The following is a 14414-nucleotide window of genomic DNA, read 5'->3' on the forward strand; positions in this document are numbered from 1 at the left end:
TGGCTTGCGCTACACTTTATGGGGTGGACTGGGCTGAGAAGCAAATTAGTCTAGCACCCCCATAAAGCGGCCGCACTGCTTCCGGGCGGTCAGCATTCTGCAACCGTTAAGGGGGGGGGGGGTTGCCGCTTCTAATTTTGACTGTCCTATCATCCTGGACCACAAACCTTCCTCACTCTGCTATGTTTTCTGCTGCACCATTGGCATGGTTATATCTTCTTAGTCCTCTCCATCAAATTATCAGAAATTTGTTCTTAAAATAAAACTATAGGTAACACTTTTTTTTCATTTTGGATAAAGTAAGGGAGGGTTATATCCCGTCAGTTTATTTTTTACCATCCATGTTCCATTGCAGAGATTTCCCTTCACTTCCTGTCCCAAAGCCAAACAGGAAGTAAAAGGACATTTATGCAAGTTAAGGGAATTCCATTGCCCCCCCCCCTAGGCCCTCAGAACTAGTGTCCCCACTCGAAAATTTCAGGGTGGGTCTTAAACAGCAAGGGGTGTGGCCTTGACAGGAAGGGGTGGGCAATATTTAAATTAGGGGGTGCACGAGTTTAGTCAGGCCTAGGGCAGCACAAAACCTAAATACACTACTAGCAGTGGCGTATCTAGGGTATGGCAGCCATGGCAAGTGCCATGGGTGCCATATGCTGGGGGCGCTGTTGAGTGGCTGGGCAGTAAGGCACTTACCAAGGTCTGAGGGTCTTTTCCTCCCTCCTCCTGAGCATAGGCAGAATCTCCTTTTCAGCACCTTTGCTAATGGACAATAGCAGCGCTATCCCTGCCGCGTTCAGCCACAGCTCTCCCCTGTTCTCCCAGGCTCTCCCATTCCATCTGGTCGGATTGGCAGCGCACAAAGAAGAAGGAGGAACATCAGTTTCTCCCTCTCCTCTGTGAAAACTGAGGCCTTAAGTGATGAAGATTTTATCACTTCCAGTATTATTTCTGCATTTACCTGGCCTTGGAGGGCAGAGGAGGGATCAGGGGTCTAATAAACCCCAGATTTCTTCATAAAGAGGATATGTCACTACCCAAGGTATCACAAGGGATGATAAATATCACTCGTTTTGTTAGCTGTTTTTTTTGTTATCTGAAAGATTTGTTTCAAATGTTTCGACAGGGGAGCAGTTTCAGTGCTTACCATAGGCGCTATTTTCACTAAATACGCCTCTGACTACTGGTCTTAGGTAAGTAGCCTTGCTTTTCTCCCCTTGTACATAAACTTTTTTGCCTTTTTATTTATGACTGTATCTTTGATTTGGATCATCATATAGTTCATTGACCAAACTTTTTAATTGATTGCAGACATTCTCCTGACGAAGCGGTATTAGACCGCAAAACTAGTAGAGATGCCCTTTCGCGACCCACATTCCACTATGATTTTTCCCTTTCGGGGACTCCTATACTGGTGATTTGTATGGTCGGCCACCACATGTTTTTAATTGTATATGAATATTGTTGTTCTTTTACTGACGTTGTGTTGATAACATTTCAGTTATTTTTCTACTTCTGTGTTTCTACATCTGACTTTACCCTTCAAATCTGTACCGAGGTAGTCCTATTGTGCCCTCCTCTTTCGGGAATTTTGGTTTGGGGACCAAAATATCCTGACTTCTATATATTGGAGAGATGGGTAGATGGGTAATTTACACCTCCACAGCAGTCCCGAATAAATACCTTTTATCAATATATGATTTAGAACAGGAATGTCCAAAGTCCGGCCGGCGGGCCAAATGCGCCCCCCCCCCCCCTGTTGATTTAATATGGCCCCCCTGGGTATTTGGATATACATATTGTTTGTGGCCCCCAGGGCCACAAAAGATATATACCGTATTTATCGGAGCTGCCTTGGAGGGGACAGGACGAGCGCCGTCAGATTACATGAAGAGAATCTCTTGTTTACTCAGCAGCGTCTGTATTGGAAGTCCCGTCTCCTGGGACGCCATTGGACGACTGTCCTGTCTAATATAGGAGGCGGGACTTTGTATTAAAGAGGCCACAGAGTAAACTAGAGATTCTCCTGTTTGTAATCTGTCGGCACTCATCCCGCCCCCCTTCCTCTGCCCTCCGAGGCTGCAGATGGGCATCGATAAGGCTGCATTTATGGCACATGTGAGGCTGCATTCATGGCATATGTGAGGCTGCATTCATGGCACATGTGAGGCTGCATTCATGGCAATGGTAAGCTTGTGCGTGTTATATGCCGATAAATACGGTATATCCAAATAACACGTCCAAGCTCATCCTTAGTCCTGAGCAGCGCTCTGGGATTTGTTGGGGCCACAAAATAAATCTATACGGCATATCCAAATAACACGCACAAGCTCATCTCTTCACCACACACAGCCACAAAGGCAAGAGAGTTCTTGTTGGGCCGTGTATTAGTTGCTCGGACGAACACACTTAGACCAAATTTTAATGGTTTAAAGAATATCAGGCAAAATAGTCGGCCCTCACGCATGTTCACTTCATCAAATCTGGCCCTCTTGGAAAAAGGTTTGGACACCCCTGATTTAGAACAACAGAGCAAGAAATTCCAAATAAACTTTAGTCCATCCGAGATCCTCTTAATCACAGTCCCCACCAGACAATTACAGCATGACTGGGAGCCTGGAAATCCCAGGAGCGAGGCTTTAGAAGAAGATTTGGGCTGAGGAAGTACAGTCCTCATGTAAGAAAAACAAAGTAGAAAAAAAAGAGGACGCACAAGCCTTGTGCATTATCCTTTGATGTATTTATTAAAAGAAAAATGATTAAAAGCTACTCACAAGCATCGAAAGAAAACCACAATGTAACAATCTTTGGTTTAAGATGATCCGTCTACTGGTAGCAGTCTCCAGATCCTAAAGAGAGGACGTATGAAACCACTGCTGGATGATGCGTTTCAAAGGGTTACCTTCTTCCTCAGAGCCTAGCAGTGTTATCTCTTAAGCCTCGTACACATGTTCGGTTTTCTCGGCAAGAACCAGCAAGAAAACTGCTGGCAGAGCTTTCTTGCTGAGTATACCGAGCGTGTGTACGAGACTTTGAGGTTTCTCGTCGGGAAATCTGCCAAGAATCTCGACTACAAAAATAGAGATCCTGCTCTCTATTTTCTCGTCTGGATTCTTGTCGGCCTGTTTCCCGATGAGAAACCCGAGCGTCTGTATACTTACCTGTCACTGTGGAAACCCGCGCATGCTCAAAATGACTTTGACGCATGCGCGGTAGCTTCCTAGGCATAGGTAGGGTGCAGCAACAGCATCGAATGTGACGAGCGCATGCTCGTCATACATGATGACGTCACCGCGTTCTTGCCTTCCAAAAGAACCGCGGTTCTTTTGAATGGAGCGTCTGTACACTCGGGCGGCAAGAGATTCTTGCCAAGAATCTCATCAGGAAAAACAACGTTTTTTCCTGACAAGATTCTGGCCCGTGTGTACAGGGCTTTACAGCTGATCTATATAAGTAGCTGTAGGAGATAACACTGATAGGCTCTTAGGAAGAAGATAACCCTTCGAAACGCGTCATCCAGCAGTGGTTTCGTACGTCCTTTCTTCAGGATCTGGAGACTGCTACCAGTAGACGGATCATCATAAACCAAAGATTGTTACATTGTGGTTTTCTTTTGATGCTTGTGAGTAGTTTTTAATCATTTTTTTTTAAATAAATACATCAAAGGATAATGCACAAGGCTGGTGCTCCCTCTCTTTTTTCTACTTTCTTTTCCGACTGCTAGGATACCCCTATCCTGGAGGGCAGCAAGGCCTGAGATATTATCCACTCTGAACTTTGGATCGCCTGGTCAACACAATTGTGCGCAAGAGTATTTGTTTAACTGCTATTGCAGTCCTCGTGTAAGTGCTGAGACAAGAATGTGATTGGTTGCCAGTTCACCGGGAGGTCCTACCAATGATGGTACAATGACAGAGCAGCCAGGGGGACGTACGCAGGAGACCAAGAGGGAAGGGGGAAATTGAGGTGTTGAGGCGAAAGGAAGGTCATAGACTGACCAGAAGACCTCTGTGAAAGGCCACTAACCCTAGCTATGGGCCAGATAAAATCTTGTAGTGGGCTGCATTTGGTCCACAAGCCATAGTTTTGGTGACCCCTGCTCTCGAAGATGGATAGATCCCTTACTACTATTGTTTTGAGTGAGACATCAGCTCATGAATGGTAAACTGAATAAGAAAGCAGACCTCTAAATGTTGCCTCCAAGTGCATAGGTGCTTTTGGACCCTTTAAAGGTCTTCCTATTGAAGTCTCATTGCCATCACCATAGCTGTGAAATGGGTAGGTTAACGTTGAACCATTACATAGCGCTGAACACAAGATTCCATAATTGTCTAGATAAGGGGTGTCAAACTCAATTTTATCGGTATTATGGTTGCCCTCAAAGAGCCACCTGTATCAGTAAGGCTATATAAATGTATCTACTCTTTATTATGTGAGAGAATTGCCTATGTATTCGAATATTTCTGGTTTTAGTAATAACGCGGACATACCGGGGCTTAGAACTGGAGATTGCTGCAGTCCAGTTCAGCGGGACGGGACGGCCAGTTTAAGTTCGCCTTACAGATTTTTCTGTAAAGGCGAACTTACACTTTAAGCCGCAAAGGGCAGATGCAGACCAGCAAGGAGCCCACTCACACTCCTGAAGAGGAGGGACATACACCGCTGGTATCATCCACAAGAATCTTTATTGGAGGCTGCCCAGACAGAACATGGTTCTGCCATGGTGTTCCGTCTGGGCAGTCTCCAATGCAGGGGGAAGAGCAGAATCTGGCGGAGAAGTTCTGTCCTCTCTGTTGCTGACTGCTGAGACAAGGTGGGGGGTGGAGACAAAAAGCCTAGAGCTGCAGGAGGGGTGTGAGGGCCATATGAAACGTCCTGGTGTGTCGGATTCAGCCTGCGGGCCTTGAGTTTGACGCCTGTGGCCAAGATCAGGGGTCTCCAAACTACGGCTCAGGGGCCAAATGTGGCCCTTTGCTTGCTTTTATTCAGCCCTTGGGGCATTATTCTCTCCACTGTCAGCAACAGTGGGGTATAGTTTTTCCCACAGACATCAATGATGGGGCACTACAGTATTTCTCCCTCTGACGCCAATGGTGGGGCACTATTTCTCCCACTGACATCAATGGTGGGGCACCATTCCTCCCACGGACACCAATGATGGGACACTATTCCTCCCACTGACACCAATGATAGGGCACTATTCCTCCCACTGACACCAATGATAGGGCACTATTCCTCCCACTGACACCAATGATGGGACACTATTCCTCCCACTGACACCGATGGTGGGACACTATTTCTCCCACTGACACCAATGATGGGGCTCTAATTCCTCCCACTGATACCAATGATGGGGCACTATTTCTTCCACTAATACCAACGAGCGGACACTCCCACTGACACCAGGACCTTTTATACTCCCACTGGCCACAGTTCAGTACCTCTAAAGTTTGAAGGACAATAAACTGGCCCTTTGCTTAGAAAGTTTGGAGGCCCCTGGCCTAGATGATTAAAAATGGAGGCAACCAAGGAAATACAACACCAGGACATTGCTGATAATTCTCCAAGCATGGTAACCTGGCATAGAAATGGAATCCCTATAAATTGTCAGTTTATACAAGATAGGCCAGATCCACAAAGAAGTTACGTTGGCGTATCTATTGATACGCCGCATAACTTTTAGGATGCTCCGTCGTATCTTTGTTTTGTATCCACAAAACAAGATACGCCTGAATGGGGGCTAGATCCGACTGACGTACGTCTTAGTACGCTGTCGGATCTCAAGTGCATATTTACGCTGGCCGCTAGGTGGCACTTCCGTTGATTTCCGCGTAGAGTACGCAAACTAGCTAGATACGCCAATTCTCAGAACGTACGTCCGGCCGGTGCATTTTTTTACGTCGCTTACGTAAGGCTTTTTTTGACGTAACGTTACCCCTGGGTCTATGAGGCGTACGCAATGTTAAGTATGGACGTCGGGCCAGCGTCGAATTTTCCGTCGTTTGCGTAAAACTTTCGCGAATAGGGCTTTGCGTAAATTACGTTCACGTCGAAAGCATTGACTATTTGCGACGTGATTTCGAGCATGCGCACTGGGATACCCCCCACGGACGGCGCATGCGCCATTAAAAAAAAACATCATTTACGTGGGGTCAAGTTGAATTACCATAAAACACGCCCCCATCTTAACTTAAAGCGGAGGTTCACCCGCACATGACACTTTTTCCCCTTAGATGGATGCTCGTTTTCTCTAGGGGAATCGGCTAGTTGTTTTAAAATATGATCCGTACTTACCGTTTACGAGATGCATCTTCTCCGCCGCTTCCGGGTATGGGCTGCGGGACTGGGCGTTCCTATTTTGATTGACAGTCTTCCGATGGTCGCATCCATCGCGTCACGATTTTCCGAAAGAAGCCGAACGTCGGTGCGCAGGCGCAGTATAGAGCCGCACCGACTTTCGGCTTCTTTCGGCTACTAGTGACGCGATGGATGCGACCGTCGGAAGCCTCTCGGAAGACTGTCAATCAAGAAGGAACGCCCGCTCCCGAAGACCCATACCCGGAAGCGACGGAGAAGATGCATCTCGAAAACGGTAAGTACTGCTCATATTTTAAAACAACTAGCCGATTCCCCTAGACAAAACGAGCATCCATCTAAGCGGGAAAAGAGGAAAAAAAACATAATTGGGTGAACTTCCTCTTTAACATAACTTACAGCGCAAATTCTTTGAGGATAAGGATCCTCCGCTCTAAGTTACGGCGGCGTAGTGTATCTGAGATACGCTACGTCCGCATAGATTTACGCCGAGGTACGTGGATCTGGCCCAATGTTATTGCTTGATAATATTCCCAACATTTTTAAAAACTGAGATCTTCATGAGTACAAAAAAAAAAAAAAATCCAATACCCACAGCACCTCTACATGAAACCAGCAACCAAACCTTAAAAGCTTTAAAAAAAAAAAAAGAAAAATTGGAAAAATGATTTTAAAATACTGTACTGCTTCTTCTCCACATCGCTCATTAATCGACTAAAACAACACCCAAGATTATCTGTGGGTTTCGGATATTTCTCACAAAGCCAAAGTAACAGAGTAGAAGAAGCGACAGTGACATCATGATACTGAGAAAGAAAGAATCTTCTGACTGCATCAGTATCAGATCTATTATTGGTTGGAACCAAACAGTTAGCAAAAGACGTATGATAGACATCTGGTAGACAGATGGGGAGTCCCTTTATCCTTTCCACCACCATGTAAAAAAAATGTTAATTAGTTAAAAACGACGTAACATTTAAAAAAAGCTAAAATATACTTACCCTACACGCCAACTTCTGTCTGCGTCACCTACCTTAGTACCAAATCGCATTACAATAGAAGGTGCTTTTGCACTTTGTATACTATGGGGTAGATTCAGGTAGATTGGCTTATTTTTCTGCGGGCGTAGCGTATCTCAGATAGTGAGGCAGGTTCTGTATTCACCAAGAACCTGCTCCCTAAGTTACGGCGGCGTAGCGTAAATCTGCCGGCGTAAGCGCGCCTAATTCAAATTGTGAAGAGGTGGGCGTGTTTTATGCAAATAAAACATGACCCCACGTAAATGACGTTTTTGACTAACGGCGCATGCGCCGTCCGTGAAAGTAACCCAGTGCGCATGCTCCAAATTAACCCGCAAAAAGCCAATGCTTTCGACGTGAACGGAAATTACACACAGCCCCATTCACGGACGACTTACGCAAACGACGTAAAATTTTCAAAATTTGATGCGGGAACGACGTCCATACTTAACATAGGATACGCCTCATATAGCAGGGGTAACTTTACGTCGGAAAAAGCCTAACGTAAACGACGTAAAAGAATGCGCCGGGCGGACTTACGTTTCTGAATCGGCGTATCTAACTAATTTACATATTTCTGGCGTAAATCGACGGAAGCGCCACCTAGCGGACAGCGTAAATATGCAACTAAGATACGACGGCGTAAGAGACTTACGCCGGTCGGATCTTAGTCAAATCTATGCGTAACTGATTCTAAGAATCAGGCGCATAGATACGACGCCGCACACTCAGAGATACGCCGTCGTATCTCCTACCTGAATCTGGCCCTATGACCCTAAGAGCACGATCCCTACAGTCAAGCACGGAGGTTTAAACATACTTTGGGGCTGTTTCTTTGCCACATTGAGGGGCCAATGGACAGGGCCATGTCTTGAGCTACTACTTTGTTGCCTTCGTGGTATTTTTGGGGTTATTGGGCCGAATCTTCAAAGGAGATACGCAGGCGGAACTGCTGTTCAGCCTGCGTATCTCTGGGGCTATCTTTGGAAACGATCCTTTAGAAGGATTTTTCCAAAGATAGTCAGAAGATCCGATATCTGTAATAGACTTACACTGTCGGATCTTAGGATGCAGTACCGCATCCGCCGCTGGGGGCATTTCGAGTCGAAATGCCGCTTTGCGTATGCAAATGAGTACTTAGGCAGATCCACAAAGCTTTTTAGCTTTGTGTTTTCTGCGTAAGTTACGTTTTGCATGCGTAAAATTAGGGATGCTTTTACAAGGCCTAAACTGTGTAGACCTTGTAAAAACAAACCTTTTTTTCGATCGCCGCGTTTTTTTTTTAATTTCGATTTTTTTTCCCGGCGCGTATTTTTTTTTTTACCCGACGCAACTTTATTGTCCCGTCGCGATCCACAAAGCCCGGCGTAAAGTACGTTCGCGCGATGCACGTCGGGAAAAATGACGTCACACGCATGCGCCGAACGTCCGGCGCGGGAGCGCGCCTCATTTGAATAGGAATCGCCCCCTCGATCAGACGACCGCCTTGCGACGGAGGCACTTAGGTTACACGGCGTGTAATTTCTAGGTAAGTGCTTTGTGGATCGGGAACTTAGGTAGAAATTTAACGCCTGTGTAACTTAACTGCTGAAAGTTAAGTTAGGCAGGTTTTTTGAGAATTTGGCCCATTGTATTTAGGCGGCTTTCACACTGGGGCATTTTTCAGGCGCTTCAGTGTGAAAGCACTTAGGCTTTTACATTGGGATTGCAGATGCAGCTTCTTTCAGGTGCTTTTTTTAACGCTAAAGCACCTGAAAAACGCCCAAGTGTGAAAGGGGTCTTAGGTGGTGGAACGTGTCGACCTCCTTGTCCCCTTCTCCATCTGGTAACCACCTGTCATATGAGCTTCAATAAAGAGGACTTTTGGAAGTGCAGTGGTACGGAATCCTTTATGTCTAGGTTGTACATTGCAGGTATATCGCATTTGGTATATCACCGTCTACCATCTTCCCACCCAACACTATACATATCCAGCATACAGAGAACCTCAACATCCAGACCATAGGTGTGCGCAGCCTGTTGCATTATGGTGTGCACCCCAAAGCTCCAACACATATGCATTTGACATATTTACCAGCCTCTTCCCTGCTCTCCATCCTCAAACAATGGAAGGAAGGGGGAGCGAGGGAGCACATGGGGGACCCGGGCACCAGGAACAGGGAAAGGAGGGATGGCATATATTAGTACCGATCACGTATATTTTCCTCCTGTGGCAGCTGAATGTTGACTAAAGGGAGGAGGAGCAGGAGGAGGAGGAGGAGGAGAAGCCTACTTTCAGCTGCTGCAGGAGGAAAGTACAGATCGGCTCCACTAAATTCCACCCTGCCACCTCTCCTGTCCAGGTTCTGAGTGTCGGCAAGAAAGGATTGCGGTTTACCTGTCACCTGCCCACCATTGACAGGTTGCCAACCCCAGGATTAGGGTGTGCCCTGGCACACCCTTTGCGCACACCTATGATCCAGACTTACAACCAGTGGTCTACAGAGCACCACAGTTTTTTACATATATTCCAACATGTCTTCATATCACAGAGGCTGTAACTGCTAAAAAATATGATTTTAGTATATTTGTCAAAGCAATTCCATAACCGGCAGAAGGAAAATGGTAAAGCCATCATTGTTTCCACAACATGGCATAGAGAGGTGTAAAGTCACAGCTTGCAGGATATGTGAAATGTGTGCAAAGCCATTTCCGAGGAAACTCATCTCTTAGCTGGTTATTGTCACTATGCATAAATATTGCTCTTAGAAAGCAGAAATGATGGAAAACTCGAAAGCCATTTTCAAGCAAATTCCCCAGGAATTTTTTTGTTTAAAAAGAGTAACAATTAATCAAAAATGTGTCCAGAACTTTTCTTTTCTAGTCATGAACCTGTAATATGTGTTTTCCTCCCTTTCAATGAAACGTCTCAGTGGACGAGGGACAACTTTTAGCCGTTAAGTCATAAATGAAAAAAACTAAACAAATAAATTCCCTGGGGCGGCAGTGGAAATAATGTTAGTCTAATTTGATGATCTCTATGTATGAGAAAAAGCCTCGGTGTTCAATAAAATTGTAATTTACAGCCGGATCAGATTTTGTAATCCCTTCAGTGCTGACAGGAGATAGAAAGAAAATGAAGCAGATAAGACTTAGAACCCTTTACTGTTGCTGAACAAAAATAATAATACCGTTTTATTTAAACAACAGTTGTGAACTTTACTAAAATTGTTTATTTTATTAAAATTATTGTATGATTACAAATAATTAGATTACTTTTCATTCGAAAAATTAAAGCGGAGGTTCACCCTAAAACAAGTATATACCATTACATCCAGCATACTTCCGACATGTACAGTATGCTGGTATTTTTATTTTTTTCCGCTGTACATACCGTCTTATACTTCTTTTTCACCCGGCTTCCGGGTTCTCACTACCGCCGGGAGTAGGCGTTCCTATGAAGAGGCGTAGATGATTGACGTGTGGATAAGGCGCGTCACGCGTTCCGAAAATAGCCGAACTGGGACTCGGCTCTATACGGCGCCTGCGCAGTCAGCTCTACACAGCTCCTAGTCTGTGCGCAGGCGCCGTATAGCACGGTATAGAGCCGAGTCCCAGTTCGGCTATTTTCGGAACGCGTGACGCGCCTTATCCGCACGTCAATCATCTACGCCAGGGGTGTCAAACTCATTTTCATTGTGGGCAGCATCAGCATTATGATTGTCCTCAAAAGGGCCGGTTGTATCTGTAAGATTAGATGTCCAGCGCATCCCCCCCCCTTTACATTAGATGTCAAGAGCCCCCCACCATCAGAAGTTGAGTCCCACTCTCTCTTACATCACAGTGCACCCCCCTTTGCTTGTGCTGCTGCTGGATGCATTGCTTGAAAGCAGAAAGTAGGGGTCTGGAGAAGGACCAGAGGAGGGCTGGAGCTCTCCTGCAGCTGCAGGAGAGGTGTGAGGGCCACATTAAATGGCATTGAGGGCCGGATTCGGCCCGCGGGCCATGTGTTTGACACCTATGGTCTACGCCTATTCCCCACGGGAGTGAGAACCCGGAAGCCGGGTGAAAAAGAAATATAAGACGGTATGTGCAGCGGAAAAAAAAAAAAATACCAGCATACTGTAGACGTCGGAAGTATGCTGGATGTAATGGTATATAGATGTTTTTTAGGGTGAACCTCCGCTTTAAGTAGGTAGGACTTAAGCCCTGTACACACGATCGGACCTTTGTCCGACCAAAATCACATCGGAGTAAGATAGAACATGTTCTCTATCTAAACTCCGAAGGAATTCATCGGAATTTCCGATGGAATTACTCCCGTGGGGCATACACACCAGTCCGTCTGACTTTTTTCGATCGGAAATTCCGATCGCGTGTACAGGGGCTTTAGAACCCTTGCTGTTCCTGAACCAAAGAATATTACAGTTTTATTTAAATTATGTTCAAAGTATATGGTTTATAAATGACCATTAGTTTATTTCCTTCTATTACTGACAATGACAAAATAAAAGTTTTATAATATTGCGCATTAAAAAAAATAATAATAATAGTTTAATAACAATTGTAAAACTTTGTTAAAATTTGTTTTTTTATTAAAAATTATTGTATGGTTACAAAAAACTTTTTGAGTATATTTCTTAAGGTTACACGATAACAAACTGTCTGTAATATGACAGTCATATTTTTATTTTTAAAACAAGTATCTTCTTTTATAGCCTCCCATTAAAAGAAAAAAATATGTACTGCAGCACTTTATTATAAGTACATCTGCACTTATTGATCCCATCAGTCTCCCTAATGCAGCTTCCTGCAATAGTGTGGCAACAATGCTGCACTGCTCCTTAATTGGAAGCAGAGTTGTCACTCCTATGTAGGTTGTTTCCTTCCTGCACTACAGTGGGATAAGAAGCTCCAGGGGGTGGGGCTATCAGCATTGTTACTGCTGATTTGTGAGCCAATAATCCACCTGACCACACCTAGTGCTGCCCACGGCTTTCTTGATTGGCTGTACTGCCTTTGCTGTTGAAACTTTCCCACTGTGACCTGCAGTTATCTGGGAGGGGAAATGTGCGAGACACAATAAAAATAAAGGAGGATTTGGCTCAGTCAGGGAAGGAAAATTATTATTTTTACTTTAGGAGGCTTGTGCATCATATAATAACTGGATTTGGGACTTGTTTAGATTGTTATACATGAATCATTAGATGTGTTTTAGTTAAAGGTTTGTATATACATTTTAAGGTGCTGCATATAATTAATGTATATATTTAAATTAATGAATATGATTAAATCTAACTTAAAAATTAAGATTTATGAACGATACACCTACTTTTATACTCTCTATTTTTTATTTTATTTTTAATAATAAATTATTAGAATAAAATGAAAGAATGTTCTACCAGCCAAATTTGAGAGAACTGTATGGCACATGCACTCTATATAAAATAAATGAAAAAATAAATAAAAAAGAGCAGTGTGCTGAGGAGAGTGAACTACCTCTCTTGTCATGCTAAATACAGACAGACCTGATGGTCCGCAAGCCTAAATATAAATTAACAGGGATCTTACCTTGGAGTGTGATCTTTAATCTAATTAACATTACTGTAAGTAATGCAAAAAATAGAAAACAAATATTATGTTAGAAAAAAAATAAAAAATAATACAAGACAAATATTTGCAATCAAAAGAGTAAATTGTTTAAAGTCTCTTTAAATCTTCAGATTATAAAATAATGAAATATGAATATATATTTTTTTTAAATCTCCTCCATTGTGTCATATTTCATTTATTAGTATTTTGAAAGCAACTGGAGGAATACAAACAATATAAAAAAAAATGACATATAAATGATCTATTTTAATTTCACGTAACATTTTAAAAAATAGTGTGCAGATCACTTTCCACTAAGCAACAGTCAGAGGACCTAAGCGGCTTGTGCAATATAATATATAAAATGCGATAAAATTCAGCACAGAAGGGGTTAACAAAAGTGAATGTATGCACATAGAGAAGGAGTAAGTACTGCATTTCTAGGTGGGGTACTTTTAGAAAAATATCCCAGAACCCGCTGAGATGTCTTGTTAAGTTACCTGTTGCTCTTAGAGCTGAAAGTGCATGTGGGGTAATTGGGGTGTGTGATATCTTGCCATTTTCCAGAAATCTCATTAGGAATGGAAAGTAAAAAAGAAAGAGTGGCCCAAAAAGACTGACACCTCTGAGAATTCTTTCTGCAATTTAATATACACATGTTTGCTCCAAAAACATTCAGACCCTGCAAGAAGTAAATGAAAGAAAATTATTTTTTTTAAGAAAATTGAGGCAGCATTAAAAAAAAAACATACACAGTTATGAAATTGACCCAATACACTTAATATTTGCAAGCTAATCTACCCCTCCCCCCGCCCAAACCTTGGATCGAACACGCTGTTTGTTACAAAAAATAAATTAAAAAAATTCCAGGCTAAAAATAATCAGATGCTGTTACGACTACTATAATATTTTGCTAGATGTGAAAAATATTACTAATTATTGAAAGTAAACACATTGGGCCAGATCCACGTAGCGCGGCGCTTCTTCACGGCCGTAACTTACAGCGTATTTTCCGTATTCTCAAAGAATTTGCGCCGTAAGTTACGGCGGCGTAGTGTAACTGTGTCGGCGTAAGGGCGCGCAATTCAAATAGATGAGATGGGGGTGTGTTTTATGGCAATACGTCTTCACCCGACGTAAATTAAGTTTTTTTTCGGAACGGCGCATGGGGGGTATCCCAGTGCGCATGCTCCAAATTAACCCGCAACAAGCCAATGCTTTCGACGTGAACGTCATTCTACGCAAAGCCCTATTCGCGAACGTTTTACGCAAACGACGTACACGGCGGAAAATTTGACGCTGGCCCGACGTCCATACTTAACATTGGCTACGCCTCATATACTGTAGTAGCAGGGGTAACGTTACGCCGAAAAAAGGCTTACGGAAACAGCGTAAAAAACTGCGCCGGCCGGACGTACGTTTGTGGATTGGCGTATCTAGCTAATTTGCATACTCGACGCGGAAATCGACGGAAGTGCCACCTAGTGGCCAGCGTAAATATGCACCTTAGAT

The 14414-nt window shown here is 43.8% G+C and overlaps 1 protein-coding gene across 9 annotated transcripts in view; it reads right to left on the bottom strand.

Annotated features, from left to right (window-relative positions):
* CAMTA1 (calmodulin binding transcription activator 1) overlaps positions 1-14414 on the bottom strand; it is a 1702014-nt gene that overhangs the window by 6089 nt on the left and 1681511 nt on the right. For 6 of the 9 annotated variants that reach the window (XM_040326489.1, XM_040326487.1, XM_040326491.1 and 3 more), the window contains one exon: positions 13403-13584. The exons of 2 other annotated variants lie outside the window; for them this stretch is intronic. In XM_040326489.1, coding sequence (XP_040182423.1) covers positions 13403-13584 — 182 coding nt within the window. Of the gene's footprint in view, positions 1-12881; positions 12915-13402; positions 13585-14414 lie in introns of all 9 variants that reach the window. One more of the 9 variants, XM_040326490.1, reaches the window with a different exon arrangement.

The sequence above is a fragment of the Rana temporaria genome, chromosome 10 (assembly GCF_905171775.1).
Source record: "Rana temporaria chromosome 10, aRanTem1.1, whole genome shotgun sequence".
In the NCBI taxonomy this organism is placed as follows: Eukaryota; Metazoa; Chordata; class Amphibia; order Anura; family Ranidae; genus Rana; species Rana temporaria.